At 46.9% G+C, this 21,187-nt stretch overlaps 2 protein-coding genes across 3 annotated transcripts in view; both read right to left on the reverse strand.

The window, feature by feature from the left end:
• The window catches only part of cxadr (CXADR Ig-like cell adhesion molecule), a 46,996-nt gene extending 32,969 nt beyond the window's left edge, over positions 1-14,027 (reverse strand). Inside the window, exon 1 of the mRNA XM_064352325.1 lies at positions 13,829-14,027. Coding sequence (XP_064208395.1) covers positions 13,829-13,880 — 52 coding nt within the window. The 5' untranslated portion in view covers positions 13,881-14,027. The remainder of the gene's footprint in view (positions 1-13,828) is intronic.
• Positions 14,028-15,549: 1,522 nt separating this feature from the next.
• btg3 (B-cell translocation gene 3) lies at positions 15,550-19,806 on the reverse strand. Of its 2 annotated transcripts, none has more exons than XM_064352326.1 (5): positions 19,652-19,806; positions 18,080-18,271; positions 17,592-17,729; positions 16,770-16,974; positions 15,550-16,199 (listed from the first exon to the last, which is right to left on the reverse strand). In XM_064352326.1, the coding sequence occupies exons 2-5, from the start codon at positions 18,250-18,252 to the stop codon at positions 15,981-15,983; spliced, it is 735 nt and encodes a 244-aa protein (XP_064208396.1). In that variant the 5' UTR covers positions 18,253-18,271; positions 19,652-19,806; the 3' UTR covers positions 15,550-15,980. The 2 variants fall into 2 exon arrangements, with proteins under 2 accessions (XP_064208396.1, XP_064208397.1); XM_064352327.1 differs by lacking the exon at positions 19,652-19,806 and adding an exon at positions 19,004-19,169.
• Between the last annotated feature and the right edge of the window lie 1,381 nt (positions 19,807-21,187).

Genomic DNA, 21,187 nt, shown 5'->3' on the forward strand with positions numbered 1-21,187 from the left:
TATAACAGTAACATGATAAAATACACGTGAATTATGCCCATACCTTCCTGCTAGTGGGTAAAACACACCTGCACTCGTGAATAAACATTTATGCAGAGCGGATGTGGACTTCAAGTCACATCTGCGTGTGATTTCCCCTGGCGCCTTACAGTAGGCAGTCTGTCTATAAGTTTGTTTTAAGGCGAGGTAAATGGTTATCCTCCAGGGACTTGGGGCTCCACCACTACCCCCGTGTCTGCAGAGCTGACAGGCACCGCGTTTTTCAACCGCTTCACAGGATTGTGCAACTCAATTCCTCCCCCACTGGGATGCATACCTTTATTCCCCTTGTGGGAAACTTGGCAATCTTGGCGTTCGGTACGCAGTGTTCTTGTTAAATGTTTAGCATTAAAAACAATCGCAAGAGCTACTCCGTGATAATAAAATAATCATGGGAAAGGCGCAATCTTAGTCCTATTTTAGGAGCATTTGCTCATGAAAATGTGTGTGTGTTAACAGGAAAAAATTTTTAGAGGCACATCTACTAATTGGGATTCATTAGTGTGCTGCTAAAATTTTCAACTTGTAAAAAAAACGTAGAGCCTTGTTTTTCCTTGTAAATATGAACATAATCATTTCCTTCTGCGAGTGGCAAACAAACACAAAAGAAAATCATTAACGTCCAGCAGGAACAGAACTAGCCTGCACCCACTCCCGATACGTCTGTAGCTAGGATGACTAGGCTGAAATTCTTTTCTAACGCTTCATATCCTCCTGTAGTAACAGGGTTCATGCAGGATACTCACACAGTGCTCACTCGAGTAGAGCCGGTATATGTACGGGGGTCGGAATCCCCCCACCCAGACCCAGACTCTGGCTGAGGGGGGGGGTGTGATTTGTGTTGGGCTGCCTGCAGACGGCTGGCTCTTTGATTATCGGACACGCAGAGGATACGCCGTGCTTATGAATTAAACATCAGCTCTGTTAGGACACCTCAGAGCAGACCGGCCCAGAGGAGCGGCGGGAAGACCGAACCGCCGTCTACGCGTCGCACCGCTTACTGGAAGCGCCAGATTGCACCGCAAATCCACCTGACTTGCTCACTTAAATAAAAGATCATGGCAATGAGGGGTTCAAGCCCCACCCCCCCTCCACTCAGGTCCACAACCATGTGAATTTCACATTCACGCCCACCGTAAATTTCCCCTTCCGATAAGCCTTTAGTCTCTCCTTTTTGGCTGGACCGCGACAGCAGGGCCAGCCCTACAAACGTGAATGTTTGTGACTGAGTGAGTGAAGTTACACCATTGGTCGGCCGAGTTGTGAAGTTACACCATTGGTCGCTCGGTTCACGTGTGTTAGGTCCAGCCATATACTAGGTTTTAACCTGGTCTTGTTCCAACAGTGGGGGGGGGAGGTAACCCTTCGCCTCACGTCTGTGAGCGCGCGACTGAGGCCATTCGGGGCCGGCCGGCTCCCCGCGCGGACGGCGGGAGCAGAGGCTTCTGGGAGCCGAACGCCATCGGAGGGCAGGATGGGCGGGCGGGCCGGCGAGCGGCCGGCTTTATCTGATAAGAGCGAGATGGCGGTGCGAGAAGAGGAGGGAGGCGCTCTCCCGTAATTAAACGGGCGCGAGCGTGGCTCGACCCCGCCGTGCCGCCAGCGCTCGGCCCTCCCTCCCGCGCGCGGCCGACCGCGTTACCGTGCCGACGCCTCAGAGCCACTGCCGCTGCGCGTTTTTTTTAAAAGAGAAGAAGAAGAAAACGCGCACAAGCCAAGCACTGGGGGGGGGGAGGTTATCATCAGGCACCGGTGGTTGATTGCGTTTTTCAAAAAAAATAAATAAATGTGACGTGCGGCATCTGAGGAACGGCTGGTGACAGCAGTCCTCTAAATGGAGCGGGACGATCGGGTCCAGAGCGACGTTAAAAATAAACGAGCAGCTCTGGAACCCCTGGCTGCAGCCTGAAAAAGCAGAACCGAATGTGCAACCAGACATAAAAGCACCGGCAGATTTATTTACGCTCGCCGGTCGAAGCGGATTAGCGGCTTTAACAAAAGCTGACGCTGTGAAATTCACGACACGTTCGCAAGCTTCGCGCATTCGCCGCTGAGGGGGGGGACGCGGCCCTGTTCTCGTTAAAAGGCATTGAGGGAAAAGCTCGCACATTAATATTCCCGCAAACAAGTCGCTCGCTCTCTCTCTCTCGTACGCGCGTGAGCGGAGGTTATTTACATATGTATGCACGCAATTACAATCTCCCTCGGCTGGAGAGTGATGAGGTGCCTAAAACGCCAACATCAGGGACCGCGTCGAGGAGGAGGAAGACTCCAGTCAGCGCAGATTTGCTTTCTACTTTATGCTGGCAGCCGACAATGCGTAATGTTTGTCAACGAGATAAAGCCGCTGAAAATGGCTTCTACAACAGCTGCTCCATCCATCCACCCCACCCCCCCCCCCCACAATGCCTCTGCTCCTCATTGGCTCCATAATATTTTTCAAGGATTAGAGTCACAATTAGCACTGCGCCTCTAATGTTCTAGGCAGATGTAATTCTGGGAGAGAAACATGTTCTGGTTCCATTACATTACAGGCATTTAAGCAGACGCTCTTATCCGGAGCGACTTACACAACTTTCTACATAGCATTTACACTGCATCCATTTATACAGCTGGATATATATATACTGAAGCAATGCGGGTTAAGTACCTTGCTCAAGGGTACAACGGCAGTTGAATTTCTTTTCTAGTGCTTCATGTCCTCCTGAAGTGACAGTGTTCACACGACGGCAGTGTCTTACCTGGGATTTGAACCTGTGACCTTTAGGTTACCAGGCCTGCTCCTTTCCCCTTAATAACACACTGCTGCCCCAAACGCACAGGCCTGCGCAGTAACAAATCTTCTGTGTGGTTTTCCGAACCTGTGTACAGACACCTTACAGAGACCGCCCTTTTAAGGCACCGCAATACGGAGGGGAAAGCGGTTTCCATAGCCACCGGGCTAAAGCTGCAAAGACACCTGCGGAAGCCGCACGCTGGGGACCTACCCATCGTGCAATCTGACGTTAGCATCCCGCGCAGCTAGCATCGCGCGTCTGCGGCCGACGGGCCCGCGGGTGGTTGATTTCGCAATTGGAAAATGCTCCACGCGCTTTTTCGAAACGGCAAATGGAGGGGAAACGGTCTCTCTTCAGAGCGCTGGCCGCCCTCGTCGAGACTCAAAAGCCCGCGAGAGGACGCGCGGCTTCCGTCAGGGCCCTCCTCAACTCAATCAGCCCGATCTAAACGGAAAACAAACAGGTCGCTTCACTCGCCCCGGGGGCTGGGAAGATGGCTCCTCCTGATTAAAAAGCCTGATTAAAATGCATGCATTACAAGGTACTCAACCCACCCAGGAAGTCAGAGCTAATAAACTGGCAGGCAACTTGTGTGAATTAGTTCCCCCCCCCACTCCCCCCCCCCAATCCCCCTCCCAGAATGTGCAAACGAGGCTTTTCCATATATCCCATCCTTTTCTTTGGGTCAGTAAATGAACACAGGCGTCACAAAGTGCGGTTCACAAATGAGAGCCCTTAAAAACTCACAGGTCCGGAGAAGGACAAACGAGTACGCTGAGAGTCCACTTCAAAATGTCCCCGCAACGTGGCTCTTTGTGAGGGCCGCACGATCACACACTCACACTCACACTCACACACACATATACACACACACAGCGTCTATCCACCAGGCACAAGACCAAGAGTGACTTGGAGCACGTCCAAGAATGCCAAAATGCCCAACTATATTGCAGGTCTTTCAGGAGATTTTTTACCAGCGTTCCTTCTTCAATTTGAAACACATGGGAGGCTTTTATTTCCGTTAGAATCTGCACCTCTGCTGAACAGGGCATCTTCCCACACTGAGGTACAATGGGCAATGTCAAGGGAAGCTGGTACATTTCACAATCATTTCTCTTTGCAAACAGTTCCCCAAATGTAGAAATGGAGACCAAAGGTAACAAATGGAATGAAAGATTTTGTAATACTGCTTGCAATGCACTCATTACCCATAGAAAAATCTCATTTAACAGTTAAGGAGTAAGACCACAAATACATGACCAGAATGTTCTTAACTGAACATTCTAATGCTGATGCAACAATGACTACCGGTAACTGAAAGCAACAGACTTTCTAGAACTTTCAAGAGCTCTAGAACACTTGACTTTGAATTCTTTTTTTTCTTTTTTTTTTATTTCCAAAAAAACCCACTCGGGTTAGAAACAGAGGCTTACATTTCTAAAACCCATAAACTCGCCTATAGTCGAGAGTTCAGTCGAACATCCTAAAATAATCCCCCGCGGAGAAATCTGAAATTTCAGGACGGCCAGGCACCGTGACACTACTACAGCGAAAAGCGTGCGGTCAAAGCGAGCTCCCGCACTGCACCCCGATGCCCCTGAACGGTGCTGGATGAAGAGCAGGCCGGGGCAGACCCTACAGACGGGCGGGAGACGCGGTGACTCACGGCTTTTATCCGTGACCCCCGTTTGACGAGCCCAGACGATGCCGGGGGGGGGGGGGGGATATGGAGGAACAGAGTGGAGGGGGGGACACTGCTACACCTCTGGGGAGCCTTGGCAGGTTCGTAAATAACCCCCGCGGGACGGAGCGGACGAACAGACATCTCATTACGGTGACGGCCAGCTGGCGAGCCGGCGGACCCTCATTCTTTCTCCTTATTTGTAGCGCTCCTCCGAACTGCGGGCTTCCATAATCCCCCCCCCCTGCCGGCGCGGCGTTCCTCCACGAACATCAAAAAAAAACCCCACCGCCCTCCCCCCGGCCGCACCGCCTCGGAACACCTCGAAGCGGTCGGTGTTCGTTTACCTACCCTCCGCGCCCCCCTCCACCCCCCCCAACAACAGAGAGCGTTCCACCCTACCCCCGTTAGTTTAGTACATTTAACACCAACGTTGTTTTTTTGTTCGGCTCAAAGCTGTGAATGAGAAGTCTCTGCACTTAGTTCAGTCTGAGGAACAGGTTCAGTTAGGGGCGAACAATGGGGAAGAGGCACAGCTCTGGAGACCTGCATACCGTACAGGCTCCGGAGCCAGCGGCGGGCTCAAACGGAGCTCACAGCTCTCCTGCAGCCTGGCAGCAGACAGCCAACTGACCCAAATCTGCGGAATTTCTGTCAGTTGGAACGTCGAAGCGGGAAAAACAAAAAGAGAAGCGACACAACGGTTTTTTTGCGAATGGGCAATCTGTGAAGTACGATGGACAGTAGTGTGTGTGTGTTTGTGTGTGTGTGCGCGTGTATATGAGTGTGTGTATGTGCGTGCGTACTTGATTGCGTATATATGCGTGCGTGCGCTTGTATGTGTGCGTGCATGTAGCTGAGTGCGCACAAGCGAATCTGCGTGCATGTATATGTGTGTGTGTGTGTGTATATGCGTGTGCGTGCGTAGGTGCATGTGCGCATGGAGGAGGGCGGGGGTGTATACGCATGGCGTTCAGTAGGCAGTTGCGGGTTTATCAATCACGCAGCTCCATTACTCCTCATTAGCGCGGTGTTCAGGCGAGCCGCGAGCGCTGGGCCCGGTGATGGATGTGCTCCCGCCGCATCTCCACACCAGAGCCGCCGCCAGTGCCTGACTGATGGGAGCGGAGCCAGGGAAACACCACAGGCCCGACCCGACTCTTATTAATGGGCAAAGGGGGGGGGGATGAGAGAGGGAGAGAGACAGAGAGAGAGACAGAGAGAGAGAGAAAGAGAGAGAGAGAGAGAGAGAAAGACAGGGAGAGGAAGGCAGGGAAAGCGAGAGAGCAAGCAAGTGAGAGGCTGGGAAAAAGACAGAGGCAGGCGAAACAGAGACAGAGATTTGATTTTGATTGCCATTTTATTTAAGGTTATTGCTTATTTGTTTCTGTAAATATTTTTTGCAATGCTCAAATAAATGGGACATAAAAACTGAGAGAGAAGGAGAGAGGGAGACAGAGACCGATGGAGAGAGGATGTCAAGCACAACCTAGTGCTGATGAAAATCAGTCGATGAGCGACTAAACCCCCTTCAAACCACCCGCCCCCCCCACCCCCCACCCCCCACCATTCCTGAACCCACGGTCAGGTCTCCTGAAATGGCTTTGCTGCCATTGACCTGCGGATGAGGAATGAGCCCAGAATACAAAATGCGGCCCGCTGTAAATACAGTCAACAGCAAGCGCGCACATTCATCATGATCAGTGTCTCCACGGAAACTAACCGCAGCACCTTAATGGTCTCATTTTCCAAATAAATTACTTTTATTTACTCTCCCCCCCACCCCACCCCCCCGCATCCCCATCCCCCCTCGAAGAGGGAGAAATAAAAGCCGGACCTGCCTTCTCAGCCAGAGGAACTGCAGGCAACACGACAGCACGGCACAGGACCGGAATGTTTAAAATATTCATACGGTCCAGCCGTTGAATATTCATCAGGGGGCTGCAGAGGACACCCTGATGCCCTGGCTCGTAATAGGATTCTACACGTTCTCGCATTGTTCCCAAGGACAGGGCTTTGGGGGGTGGGGGTTTGGTTGGAGGTGAACGTTCCGGACGGCAGGCAGACAGCAGGGGCAGAGGAGTGTAATGCGAATGGGTGACCTTCGGAGAAAGGCGGTCTGTGTTCAGCAGGCCACGGAAGCTCAGGATGGACCGACCCTCCCTGCCGCTGCCGCCTCTTCCGTACCGGACCTCAACACGAGAGCGTGTCCTGCGGACCCGCCTGCTCTGAAAACATTCAGGGGTGTAAAACCACCCCGTAACAAACCCCTCAAAGTGAAGGTTTCAGTAGAGTTCCTCTCCGGGGGTTCTGGAGGCGAGGGTTCTGACAGTCGTGAGGGTTCCTGGTGTTTGCCCTCAAGTGATACACGATGGTTTTCCAGGCTTTAGGTTCCTGAGCTGGGCGGGGCCACTCCTTGGTAGAGAGAGCCAAACTCCCTCATTCATAATCCATGGAGTGAGAGAAGCACAAACCCCACAGGCCAGGGGAGAAACCTGACACCTTCAGCATCACCAAACCCAGCAGTGTGGACCTTACACAGGTGCCTTAGCCAGTCACTCGCGTACCCCCGTGCCGCTATCGCATGTACCCCAGTGCTGCAGTCCGGAGAGGAGCAGGGCACGGGCGTACACTGAGCGATTCACCCAACCGCACCTCCTACACCACCTAGCAATGGCCGCGCTAGCCCATGGACAGCAGCATCTTTGAAACACGGGACATTTCAAAATCCTGAAGTTCTACACTCATTCGCTTGCGTTCTGGTAAAAATAACAATTTTTGCCATAACATGTCAACTCTCAATCACAAAAACAAATGTCAGATCCCGAAAGACAACTGATGCACAGAAACAGCAGTAATTATTTTGCTGAGGTTCAAGTCTGAGTTCAAGTCAGAATATACGCTTTTAATAGAATGCAGCGTATTTTTATTCCCATGCATTTTGGCTCATTTTTTCTGCATAAAAACTCCTGCATTAATACAGCCACTGCCAGAGAGCCAACCTGAGCCGACTGGGAGTTTAACAGGATCAAGTCTCCGTGTCTGACTCCTGACAGATCTTCTTAGCAAGCTAACCTTACCAGCCCTTTTACTTTTCCCCCTAGTCTTCAGGAAAATGTAATAGGTAGTTGGAGAAAAATAAGACAAACCCAACATATATGCACTGGCTTCGTGGCACAGCGAGATCAGCAGTACAAAATATACTAAACTATTTTGGATAAGCTGCAGAAATTGGCCCACTACTTCCTAGCAGCTGCTACCGATCGATATTACAATTATCATAAACTCAGCAGGATTCTACCACAGTTGTCCCATTAATTTACTAGTCACATTCATGAATGCAACCCCAACAAGCTTCTACCGATACACCGGAGGTTTCTGTAATCTATATATAATTATTTAATGCAACTAACAAACAGTAATTCAGTAAACCACTATGTGAAATAATTGGCCTCAGAATGCTGGCCTTTTCATATTGCCGGAACAGTACACTTTGTCTTCCAAACCCTTTCAAGCAGTTATTATTTGTAATTTATTCCAAAGGCTAACCACAGAGTGAATCAGACTCTATTCACTTCTGTGTTCCTTGAGGAAAGAAAAGGACAATTTGCACTACAAAGGGTTAATTCAGGCCGTGGGGGTAATCTGTTCAATATGCACCCATCACCCATGGCCTGGTCCGCCTGTTTTCAACAGGTATCCTAGCAACGGGCTCCTGGCTGGGGACGTGGTGTAGGCGAGGCTTATCAGGTAACACCAACACCGGGCCTGCACTGCATTATCTTCCCCGCCACGCAGAGAGAGGGGGGCGGGGCGAGGTGGGGGGAGGGTGGACCACAAGTCGGGAGGGATGGGTTTCTTTTTTTACTAGGGCCCCACACCCCCTGCAGAGGACTTATTCAGACTTCACCGGGACCCAAGAGCACAGGCCACACTGCAAAAAGCACCCAGTGTTACATCAACTCTAACAGAGTAAATACAAGTCCAAAAGGGGCAAATATTCACTCTGTAAGAGTTGATTTAACACTGGAATTGTTACCGTGCTTGGGATGAAAAGCCCAGAGTACTAACTGGCGGGACCGTCTGCAGGCCCCTGCTGAGCCAGAGTGGACAGGCTGTCAGGAACTGAAGGTAAGGACACTGAGAGAGTGTCTCCTGGTGTGCCGGGGGAGGGGAAGGAGAGGGGGGATGGGGGGATGGGGAGAGGAGACGGACGAGATGGATGAGAGGAGAATAACTCCTGACGTCTCCATCCTTCCACAGGCTGGGGCAACCGTGTAGCTCTCAGCTTCCTCACGCTGATGAAGATCAATACATTAGATCAACAGAACCCACCATTCAGCATGGCGAGAATGAACAGCCGCCGCCAACACACGGGGTACATAGCGCATTAAGGCTAGGCAACGGCTAGAAACAACCTTCATAAGAGAGCTGCATTAGAGGCCAGAGACATTTACTGAGGAAGTATAAGGGCACAGACGTGAGTGTTCCTGATTTATTTCAAGGAAGCAGCCCGCCGATTTCCACACCCGAAACGGCGGCAGGCGTGAGATTTCGGCTTCACTGCTGAACATCCTCTTCTGCCCTCAGCTGCCAGAAAGTGTTAAGGTTCTCCACGTGTGCGTGTACGACATACCTATGACCTCTGGGTGAGATGTGCAGGGTCTGACAATCAGTGTTTCCCATTTAGTAATGAAAAATAAATTTAAAACTCTGCGGGAACATAATTCACCAAACTTTCCACGAGAACCACAATCCCATCCTAAAATGGGAACAGCATGCAAGATACGGACCTTCGTACAAAGAAATGCATATTTCCCCTTCATTAAAGAGATTACAATTCAGACATCCCACAAAACAATAGAAGTCCAAGAATGCATTGGGGGGGGGCGGGGCGGTTGGTCCATATCTGTGCTGGTCATCAGCTTGTCTCGTGGGAAGGTCCGCACAGACACAGTAATGCAACTCAAGTGGATTTTAACTGAACTGACTGACCGGTCAGCATTTTCTAGGTCAGACATACCAATGGACTAAAACCCAGTGCTGATCCTTACTGTATAATCTAATCAATTAATAGAAAAAAACCTACACATTCCTGCTTACCTTAATGCTACAAACTAACGGCTCAAATTCTATGGACCACATCTGATGAGACACTGAATACATTTAGGTCACATGATTTTGGCTCCAAAATCCAATATGGCAAAAACATGTGCAAGTTTCAAACATCGACTGTAGATGCATGACATTTTGCAAGTCCGTACCCATTGTCAATATAACACACATATTTCTCATTAGCATCAGATACATCAGTTGGTTTCCAACATCGATACAACAAACAAGCAAAAAATGCAAGATCTTCAGAAAAACATCACCTCATTAATCATCTTAAATGTTTTTTGATAATTTTTATGGGGTTCTTCTTGGAAAACAATGTACACAGGTGTTCTTTTTTAAAGTCCCTAACTAAAATTAATGATTTTCTGCAAGTGGCATGGCCATCTGGATGCTAGGGTACTCAGCTGTGTTCTAGGTAGGGCTGACTCTTCAACACAAGGTTGCTGGCCCAAATCTTGTCAAGAAGCATGCTGGTGTTTCAGACGTTTCTATGGCACAATGCCATAACCTTGCACATAACTACAAAAAACAATATTCTGCTCATGGGGTCCTTTTTGAGTTTAGACCTGCGATTGGACCTTTCTTTATTATCAATTCCCCTACATTTAGACAACAAACATCAGATGTTGCCAGGGGGAAAAAACCCTGATAACATTCAGCCAAATACCCTTTAGACACACTAAGACCAACCTTGTTCTTGGAGATCTACCATCCTGTAGATGTTCAATTCAACCCTAGTTTGTTACACATGATTCTACTAATCAGCAGCTCAATTAGATCTCTATAACTTTTGAATGAGGTGTGCTTTGTTAGGGTTGGAGTGAAAAACAACAGGACGGTAGATCTCCAGGAACGAGGTTGGGCAGCCGAGGTTTACGGGTTCTTTATCTGGGCCATTCCAGCACAACCAGGTAATAAAATAAAAATGAAACGCAGCGAGGAACAATTATTTACTTTCAGCACTCTCGGCAAAAGCAAACACACCACCGACATTCCATCGGAGAGCATCTCTAATGACCGAACGAATAACCCAGCACCGAAGCAACACTCCTCTTATAGGAAGTGGGCCAGCTCCCCGCGACCAGCCCGAGGTGTCATTGTGATGGAAATGAGCTTGTACAGACCACACAATGTTCCGCAGAGAGGGGGGGAAAAATGCATCTTGGGGAATGCAGCGAGGGTAAACAATGCCCGGCCCCGGCCTCGACAGCGCCCCCGCCGCTCTCCCCCGCTACGCCGCCGCCTCCGCCACGGGAACGCTCACCCGCTTCCCAAAAAAACAAAGCGCCTCGTTATCCCCGGGTTTATCAGTAACCAGCCGAACGGGAGTTTACTGCCCTCTCCGCGCACGCGTTTCGCGGAGTTCCGCTTACCGCGCGGTGTGACCTTTGAGCGCCGGGGGCGGGCCGCGGGAGCGTCGAGCGACGCTCGTCCGCCGCGGTTTCGGCTTTAGGGCTGGGCCGGTTTCAGGGCAGATTCCAGGCAGAGAGGGCGTCGGCCTACCGGGCCACACCCACAGCTGTACGAGCCGTACACACACGCAGTGTACCGGTAAACACTCACACGCTCGGCGAGTCCTGTGGCGATGCCCTCTGGGGCAGAGAGGGACACGCACCAGTCTGTCAGAGAGCACTCAGGCGCGTGTCATAACCGCGGCGCGAGTGTCAAAACAGCACTTCTGTTGTTTTATTGGTAATCAATGCGCCGCGCCGCCTGCATCCCCCGCCCCGCCGCTGGGAGAGCGATAATCGAGGGTCGTTTCCAGCCCGCTCCTCTGCCGCGGGAGGCAAAGCGCTTTGAGTGCCAATCGCAAAGTGAGCGATCAAAGCGCCCCATCGCAGGCTGCTGGGTGGCTCAACCTGTCAAAGGGACGGTTTCGCTTAATTGGTTTTTTTTGGGATGTTATTTCAGTTCTCAATGTACGCGTTTGATCGCCCGGCACATTTTTTTTTGCGTTCAACGCAAGGATATTTTAGACACCCACGGAAGTATCTGGAACCGTTTCAGTCGGGGTGTGATTACAGCGTCTCATCGCTCACTAGCGACCCCCTAACTGGGCGACTAGGTGCCCACAAGCCCGCCTGGTGAGCTGCACAGGAAGCATCATCCTCAGACTCATGTCTGTGTGAGCATGATTTGCAAATTGCAGTACAACAATAAGGTGCAGTTGACACCACATGCTTTGTCCAGTTTGATGGAACTCAATATTCTACTATTCTAATCTTTTTTTTTAAATGCTTATTGCATTGTGGGGAAAAAAGTTGCCTGACCCAGCATTGTCATAATGAGCTGGAAAAAACAAATGTGAGACTTGCTGGCGCTTACATATCTGGCTGATCACAGTATGCTATAAGTGGAAAATAAAATAGCAGTCAGTCATGCAAGATTGATAAGTTATGTTTTTACATCAACAACAAAAAAAATGATTAAAGGCGACTTTCTTAAGGCTTGTAATGGTCCAGGCATAGGAGGGGAACAACAAAACTTCAAATCACCAACCAAACAAAAGGTGCGGTCTGCTATATTCGACGCCCCCAACGTCTTTACTCAATCGTTAAATAAAGATTAAACAGCACTCCTCTCGTTTTTTCATGTAACCTACTAAAATAATGATTTTGCAGAGCTTGATACAGTCACTGAAGCAAACAACGCGGCCAGTTTGAGTATTTTTAATTATATGCTATTAAGATTAATTTCGGCCCCAATCAGAAATTACGTCAATTTAAGACAAAGTCCTGGCTCTCACAGCAGGGGGTTTACAGTTTAGATTGGCTACTTAAGCTGGCAGATGGCAGACATAAATTCACAACACGTTAAAGCCTCGTTACGGTTTAACACAGACAACACAAACTGTTTTCACCACCAGTAGCAAAACGACAAACGAAAAAAGACGTAACGCAATATGACGACAAAAATTACGTTTGACGCGACTATCACTTCACGTTGCATATAGCCTGTTTTACAAAATATATGTATATGTCTTGGAAACATTTACCCCACAAATGTTACTAGCATAATCAATAGAAAACTGCTTTACTGTATTGTTATTTACGCAGCGGGCGCTATTAGTGATGCATGCTGGCGATTAAAGTTCCACTAATTGTATTTCCGCAGTCTTTCCACAATTAAACCGTTCAAGAGATTTAGACTATTATTTTGCTCTTAGTCTCATTATATTCGAAATACACGACCCGTAACACTAAGTAAATAAAACTTGCGCCGCAGCTAAACTAAGTCAGTTCAAAGAACCTCGGGACATAGTGGCTAATGCAATGTATCATATACGAGTTTCTTCAATTAAACCATTCCACGACGAATGACGTTAGCCTAGTCCATTTCATTATTATTGCTGACAGTGACGGAGTTAATCGTAATCCTGGTGAATTTATAAGACTCGTAATTACACAAAGCACGCACTCATATTTAACGCGTTTTATACACATATAAGCCAATATTTTTCAAATATCATAAGGCTACAGCCAGGCCAACTTTTGGAAAGTCTTCCAAACGAAATCTTCCCCAATAAACGAACGTTAGTTCTATTTACATTTCTCAAAAACTACACAGACCGAAAAAATACACCCCCTTCAGTCTCAACAAAATCTGACTTAATTCAGTTTTTGTGCCTTTTCAATCATTTCCATTAACAAGCTGTGATTTTGGAACCAAGAGGAAAAAATCATCTTAATTATAGGCTACTTTGAATTTACCATATTAAACGTACAGTCTACTATCCACTTGTTGCTACAGAATACATCATACTTTAATCTATTTCTGACAGACTGAATTAAAAAAAAAAATTATAGGCTAATGAACACTGTCATGTGGATATGAGATCGTAACATCAAGGATTGTCCTCGAAAAAAAAGAACGGGAATCTCAAGCTGTAGCCTACGTGCTTGTCTTTTTGGCCGGCTAGCGACGTTAGTAGTAAACAAGCAAACAAACAAAAATCCGTTAAATAAAATTATGGTTCAGAACGTAAACCTGAAAACTAATCTGTAAAATACAGTTATGCAGAAACATTTCGCCTCATATACTTAACATGTCCACTGAAACAAACTTTTCAGCAGGTAGCTAGTGCAGCTAACTGGCTATTCAGTTACTGTCCTGTTGGCTAGCTTGCTCCATCCCTACGCCATTCGGCATTTTACTCTCCCGCTTTAATGCAGGCGGCGGAGAAAGGAATGGAAAATTGGGGGAAAAAACTTACCTGCCAATAAAATTCCCAATAGAACACAACAACGGAATGCCATAAAATCCATTATTCGAATCTTAATTTCCTCCTGAAATTTCCTTTTCCAAACTGAACGAAATTCAAAGTTCTCGGAGCGCCTCAACTGTTCTCCCCTCCGTTCGCATCCAGATTGCACTCCTGCCTGACTCTCAGCAGGTGGATAGGAGCTGGAATCCAGACACGTGATTTCCGGATGAAGGTATCCATTGCGAATTTTCGCGACAAAAGTTGATGCTCAAGAGCCACCTGCCGTTCATTTTCCTCATAACACAACGTACAATTACATTTACATGAGCTTTGTACATTTATATAAAATTTGTAAGATTCCAATGTATTCTTGTTTCTGAGGTATGACACTGCACCGTTTTCATCAAACGCAATACATGCAAACTACCTTGCATTAATTGAGACTTTTTAACAGATTGTGTTGACAGTAACACAAAATGTGTTGTCCTTAACTGGACATGGAGGTGTGTTAAAAAAAAGACTGTGTTGTTTTTAATACATCTTTTGAGAGTGAGCTAATGATGCAACAGCATACCCCTGGCCAAGAAAGAGGAGGGCAGCCAACTGTCCGATTGCTTTTGGCCCCCCCAATGGTGTCACTGTCCAAATACTTACAGACTGCACTGTGTGTATGTTTGTATGTGTGTATGAAGACCAAGAATACAGTGCAAGCAGCAATGACGGGGTGTCAGCACTGACTAAAACATCTGACATCCCATAGACTACAGATTGTATGGCAGTCCGCCAAATTGTTCATGAGTCGATTTTTAAACGCGTTTCTATCCAATGCCACAAATTGTTTGTCTGGCAGCCATGTAAATAATCAAAGGTAATGGTGCTTTATAAATCATTTCTTCATTTTACGATCACATTCAGAATGATGTATGCCGCGCTTAAGGTCCGTTATTGAGCACAGCTGTCAAAGTTAATTGTACTCATTAAAATTCTGTCTCTCAGCTTGATGTCTGTTAGCCGAAATCCAAATGATTCTGTTCAAGTTATTGGTCCTCTTGTTGCTCCAATGATAAGCTCTTTTCATTCAAAAAACAGCTCAAGCCCCACTTATTTAGACAAGCATACACGCAAGATATTTAACTACACACATGCACACATTCGCTCTTCTTTTTTAACAAACCATCTTTAATTTTTGTTCCCTTAATGATTGCCATATAACCTCAACATCTATTTTTTAAAATGTATTGTGACTTACCTCGATTCCTCTGTAAAATGACCTTGGGTGTCATGAAAGGCGCTTTACAAGTAAAATGTATTATTATAAGCACTTATTGTACCTTAATTTGTATTGGCCCTGTGATGCCCACTCACTGTATCTGAAAATCATCAGGCTTGTTGAGATTCAACTCATTCAAAATATACGGATGGCATCTACAGGCATAAAAGATTCCAATTTCGATGCAATTCTATATCGCCATCATGTGGCCAATCCACACATAATTCTGGAAGTTGACAACCATTGGGTTCCCATCAACAGAAATACAGTCAAGTGAGATATATGCTATATATATCTATATCAGCACAGTACAGACAGAGAAACATTTACTATGGTAGCTAACAATTCATCTTGCTGTCCCTAATGTATGTGACATGATGGACATAGGTAGATGTAACACCAACTCTAAAGCTCTTTTGAGTCACCACACCAAGCACAAGTTAAAACACAACGAAAGAAATTTGTCTAATTAAGAAAACGTTTAATGTATTTCATAATTTAAGTAGTCAGCACAATACTATGATGTGAATACATACAAAACATTTGGTCATTTAAACAAAACTGATGGACAGTCTGTCGAACATCAGAGAATAACAGTGATCCCATTAAATATAAATACAGTACATATTTCCATAATTAAAATTTCCTATCATAGCCAAAGATTTCTAATTCTGTATATAAGCAAACACCTTACACAACTTTCTATAACAAATTATCTAAAGTGCAGAGTCAACATATCTTTTTAAAAATTGTACAAATTCAAAAAATCAAAAAGAAAGTTATTACGATAAACAAATAATTACTACAAAAATACTTTCAGAGTTTGGTCAGCATTGTGTCAGTCCTTTTCGTTTCCAGAGTAACTACGTCACTGTTTCGCTTTAGTGGTTCCTAAGAGTGGGCCAGGTTTGGGGTGCTTCCCCAGTAACCCGGTCCGTTTCGGGGCCGGACGGGACACCAGCCGTTCGGTCTGAAGCAGGGGTTGGGCCTGGCGTGGGGGCGGAAGCCAAAGTGAGGGTGGGGGGGCCCGTGCCCCTTCCCGGGCCCGGTCTTCTTTTTCGGAAACGGGTGCCACACGTGGACCGGCTGGTAGGGGATTTGGGGCACCGGCTGCAAGACAAGGTTCCCTTAGACGTTTCGATTCACCGTGAACGGGAAAAGCATAAGCTACAACTGCCTGACCCTTCATAGCTTTTCCCATCAGTACTTGCTAAACGAGGTTCATTTCGACTGTTCGGATGAATCATGGAAATGAAGTTCATTATGAATGAACATATGTCATGTTACACATATACACCTCACAGCCAGAAGGTTGTGGGTTCGAATATCAGCTTAGAGCCTTTCTGTGTGGAGTTTGCATGTTCTCCCCGTGTCCGCGTGGGTTTCCTCCGGGTACTCCGGTTTCCTCCCACAGTCCAAAGACATGCAGGGTAGGCTAATTGGAGAGTCTAAATTGCCCACAGGTATGAGTGTGTGAGTGAATGGTGTGTGTGCCCTGTGATAGATTGGTGGCCTGTCCAGGGTGTATTCCTGCCTCTCGCCCAATGCACGCTGGGATAGGCTCCAGCACCCCCCGCGGACCCTGACCCGCTTTCTTTCCGCACGATCACGGAAACAGTGGCTTGTGGAATTTGGCAGTAACTGAAAGGGAATGAGAAGGCTCGGTCCTGGCGGCAGTACCTGGTAGCGGGGCTGGAAGTGGGGGAAAGGGGGGGTCACACAGGCCTCTCGGGTGCCGCTCTCTTCGTCAGACGAGGAGCCGGAGTGGTAGTCCGACGTCACCTTCTCCACCGCGCTCGTCACCTTCTTGGTCACGTCCTCCTTGTCGTCCACGTCGTCTCCCGAGAAACTCGCCACCGTGAAGGCGTGGTTCTTCTCCCCATACCTGAGAATAATGAAGGGGGTCGGAATGGGTCGGAGCATATTCACAACTTTTCAGAACCGTACACGAACATATATGTGCTCTGCGTTATAAAAGATGCAGAAATTATTTGTGCAGGGGAAATATGAAAAGGGGCCACGCATGCGCGCACGCACACGCACACGCACACTTCTACAAGCCCTCTGGACCCACTTGCACCCAGGAAAGTTTTACCCAGTTGCCCTAAGCTCCACCCCTGCTATCATGAAAATATATGCAAACACACAAATACAGACGCCTCAGGGACACACACATGAGCCCAAGGGCGCTGTAAGGGGGGGGGGGGGGGGCTAGGACAATTCCAAGGCCCTGATGGGCAGAGGTCCTCAAAAAAATATGACACAGAGGTGGTGGGGCCCAAAACAAGATCTTTTTCCCCTGCTTGGGCCCATAGCCATAAAGTATCTCAGAGCAGGAGTGCTGGTCTAGGATCAGGTTTTCACGTCCACTTTCCTTATCTAACCCATTATGAGTTAAAAGGAAAAAATGGTCCTGGATCAGCATTTCTACCCAGAGATGCTTCAAAAATACAAGCCCGGGGCAGCACATCTGAGAATAAAGGAGACAAAGTGAGTTCCTACCTGCAGCATACCTCCCCAGGGTCCACCCAGAGAGTGAGTTCCTGTGGCAGGCCCAAGTCTCTGTACTGCACCCCGCTCTCCCGACAGGCTCTCAGCAGCTCAGGGTCCTCCTTCAGAAACCCGTTCACTCGAATACACCTGCAGAAGCACACAAGAACCTCACAATGACACCATCCACCTGCCCCCCTGCCAGAAGACCCAGGCAACTACTCTGCTCCATCAGGAGAGGCCACTTCCAATATACATGGATTAATTCGCACGAGCATTCCTTACAGGCAAAATAACCTTACTCTGGGTACCATCTTTTATATCAAATGCCAAGGGACAACTCAGTATTACAAAACAGTTTTATCCCCATTAACACCTGAAAAAATGTTAACTTAAATTATGCACTGTTTCACAGTAGAAACTCAGCCCGGCAGTAGAAAACTCATCAGAGTTCATTTCAGCACACAGCACTACTAATAAGCAGAGCTCTTATTCAGTACCTGAAAGCCTGGCCTTTGCTGGGGTTCTCGGGGTACCAGTGCCCCCGGTATTTCTCCTGTAATGCCACAGTCAGTCTCTCCACAAAACGATCCACTTTCTCCGTCTCCAGCTTTTCCGCCTTCCTGACCAGCCGTTTCATAAAAAACACCACTGCCGCAATTTCTTTCTTCATCGTTCACTCCGTTTAGCCCCTGGTTGCAGTAATGCGGGGGTAAGAGGGGGGGGGGTGAGAGAAAGAAACCATATCAATGATCAATTCGTGGTACACAACTGTTCACTACGATTATGTCGAGAACCAAGGTGAAATATAATACGGGTTTTTATGAGGACACCAACACGGCTCGGGTCACCCCATTACGCGCCCCACGTAGCAGCCGATGAATGCATGCTGCTGTGGGCAACGTGACTCACTCGTTACAAGGACGGTGACATGACTCAATATCCAAATCTTAACAATATATGATTGAATATTGTGCCAAAAATGCAAGAAAGCTGCTAGCCACTGTCGCTGGATGAAGAGCACTTTTGCGCAAATGTGAAGTTACACTAAACCAATAACTGTGCAGAATAATTAATTAGAAGTAGCGAGATGTATAAGTTAACTAAGAAATGTGGTTTATAACGTCATATTAAGTTAGAGGAGGCTATGTTACATGTAACGTAATATTGCTAGAAAGCCAAATAACGTCAGCGCGCCGATTTAGCTAACTGCGTTCGCAGCTTATTTAGTCTACCAAAACATTTCACTCATATAAACCTCAAGTTCGTTAAAGAGACTTTTTCGCAAAAACAGTACGACAGTAGTATACAAGGAGACAATAAACCACACTGGCCACATCATTGCTTGATTAATCCTAACGGCGTTTCGTCCGGCGGGACTTCCCTTAGGAAAGGCGCGATGAGATACAATATGGATTCCCTACCACGAGAGTGTCCGTCACACTGACTCGGGATCAGTTTCAGTTTTGGTACGAAAAGTCGAGACAATAGGTCGAGACCAGAACTGTGGTTAACTTCACTGATCCTCAATCAGCTAGTTCCGCAGCCACCTAGCAAACTTTTCATTACATATCCATACTCTTCGTTCGCTATAAAAGAAACACATTACCGTTATATATTTACCAACAATCAAACTAATAGTAAAACGGTAGCACACGGTACATAGGTAGTGAAAATGTATTAACAATTAGCTATTGACACTTAACTAACCCTTGCTAAGTTGTATCTTTCTAAATTTCATGTGACTCGACGCAAGCTAGCCAGCCAGGCTTTCGTTCATCATACAGATTAGTGCGTATTAACGAACTTGCTATTAAATCTCTGATAAGATAGTTAACATTAACGGACTAGAACTGTTTCAGTTTGTAGCCAACGACGTTTGCTAACAAGAAACGACTAAATATCACGCCTGAAATCGCTCAGAACAAGTAGCTTTTTCAAAACCACGCGTAGAGCTTTAGACGCGTAGACCTGATTTATACTCTTGTTTTCTTAAACTCCGTGATACATTTGTAGATGAAGACAAGAGGCTAGCCACCATGTCACGTTTTCAGATTTCGTAATTTACTAACCGTATCTACTCCCTCCTCCACCATGTGAGCTGCTGCTGGTCAAGACAGTTGAGTCCTGTTTGTGTTCTCACGTTGCGTGCAGACCAGATGGCTGCGGAAATTCATGACGTCATCGGAAATGCGCGGCAGTCCACAAAGCGGTGTAGTCGTGGCGACGCGCGCTGTATGGCAGCATCGATTTTCCAGTTTGTAGTTTGTCAGGTTCATTGCCTAAATTTTAAATAACATAATTAAATTGTTAAATTGTAACTGATTTCTCGCGGACTCATAAAATTAAAATACCAGCTGAAACTGTGAATTGATAATATTTTTCTTAAAAGAAAATACACTACTTGAACATGTTCTTCTCGTGTCCGTGTGGGTTTCCTCCAACAGTCCAAAGACATGCAGGTAGGCCGATTGGAGAATCTAAAAAACCTTGAAGAAACATAACGAATGCAGCTGCTTCCATACAGGTGTACAGCATGATACAGTTGAGTAATTAACATCTATCATGCTCTGTGGCATGTATAAAAACGCTCAGCAGGCCCAGTTGACCTTGATTTTGGGGCAGGCTGATGATGGCTGTGTAATGGTGTGCAGAATGATTTATTGGCACACATTGGGCCCCTTAATACCACCTGAGTATCATTGTAATGCCTCAGCACCCATAAGTATTGTTGCTGACCATGTGCATCCCTTTATGGTGACATTCATAAAATGTCCCTTTTCAAATGGACACATCCAGCAGGATAATGCACTTATACATCAGGAAAATGTCACAAAGTACAAATCTCAAGATGTTCTACGACCATGACAGAGACTTGAGTTTACTCCTGTGGCCTGCACAGTCCCCAGATCTCAATCCAATAGAGCACCTTTGGGATGAGATGGAACAGGTGGTTCACAGCATGAACGTGTGGCCAAAAAATCTGCAGGAACTGCGTCATGTTCTCAAGTCAACACGGACCAAAATCCCTAAGGAATGTTCGCAGCACTTTGTTGAACCCATGCCATGAAGAATTCAGGCTGTTGTGGAGGCAAGGGGGTCCTGCCTGTTGCTAGATAGGTGAACCGAATAAAGTATGTGTGTGTGTGTGTATGTATACACACATACTCACACACTTTATTAGGTACACCTATCTAGTAACAGGTAGGACCCCTTGCCTCCACAACAGCCCAAATTCATATTCTTGAAGTCATGATTGTTATAAGTCAGTTAGCACTTTTGCATTTTTGTAGTTATTGTGGTTTTATAGTGCTGATTTGAATTTGCCAAGGAAACAAATAGACATATTTGTTTCCTTGGTGATTAATTTTTTTTTGTCCAAAATGAACAGTATTGAGGGGACATTGGCAAGCATCATTCATTTTTGCTTCTTTGGCATGCAAATTATGCCACTTTAATGTGTTTTTGAAAACAGCCATGCAATTTGGCAGCCGTGCTGCATGGACTTCTCTAAACAGCAGATTCTGCATCAGATTTTACACTAAATGGTGTTCAGATTTACATACTCGATGCAAGCTGTTCCCTTTCATTTTGGACAACAATTTAGG

Source organism: Anguilla rostrata, chromosome 9 (assembly GCF_018555375.3).
Source record: "Anguilla rostrata isolate EN2019 chromosome 9, ASM1855537v3, whole genome shotgun sequence".
NCBI classification, from domain to species: domain Eukaryota; kingdom Metazoa; phylum Chordata; class Actinopteri; order Anguilliformes; family Anguillidae; genus Anguilla; species Anguilla rostrata.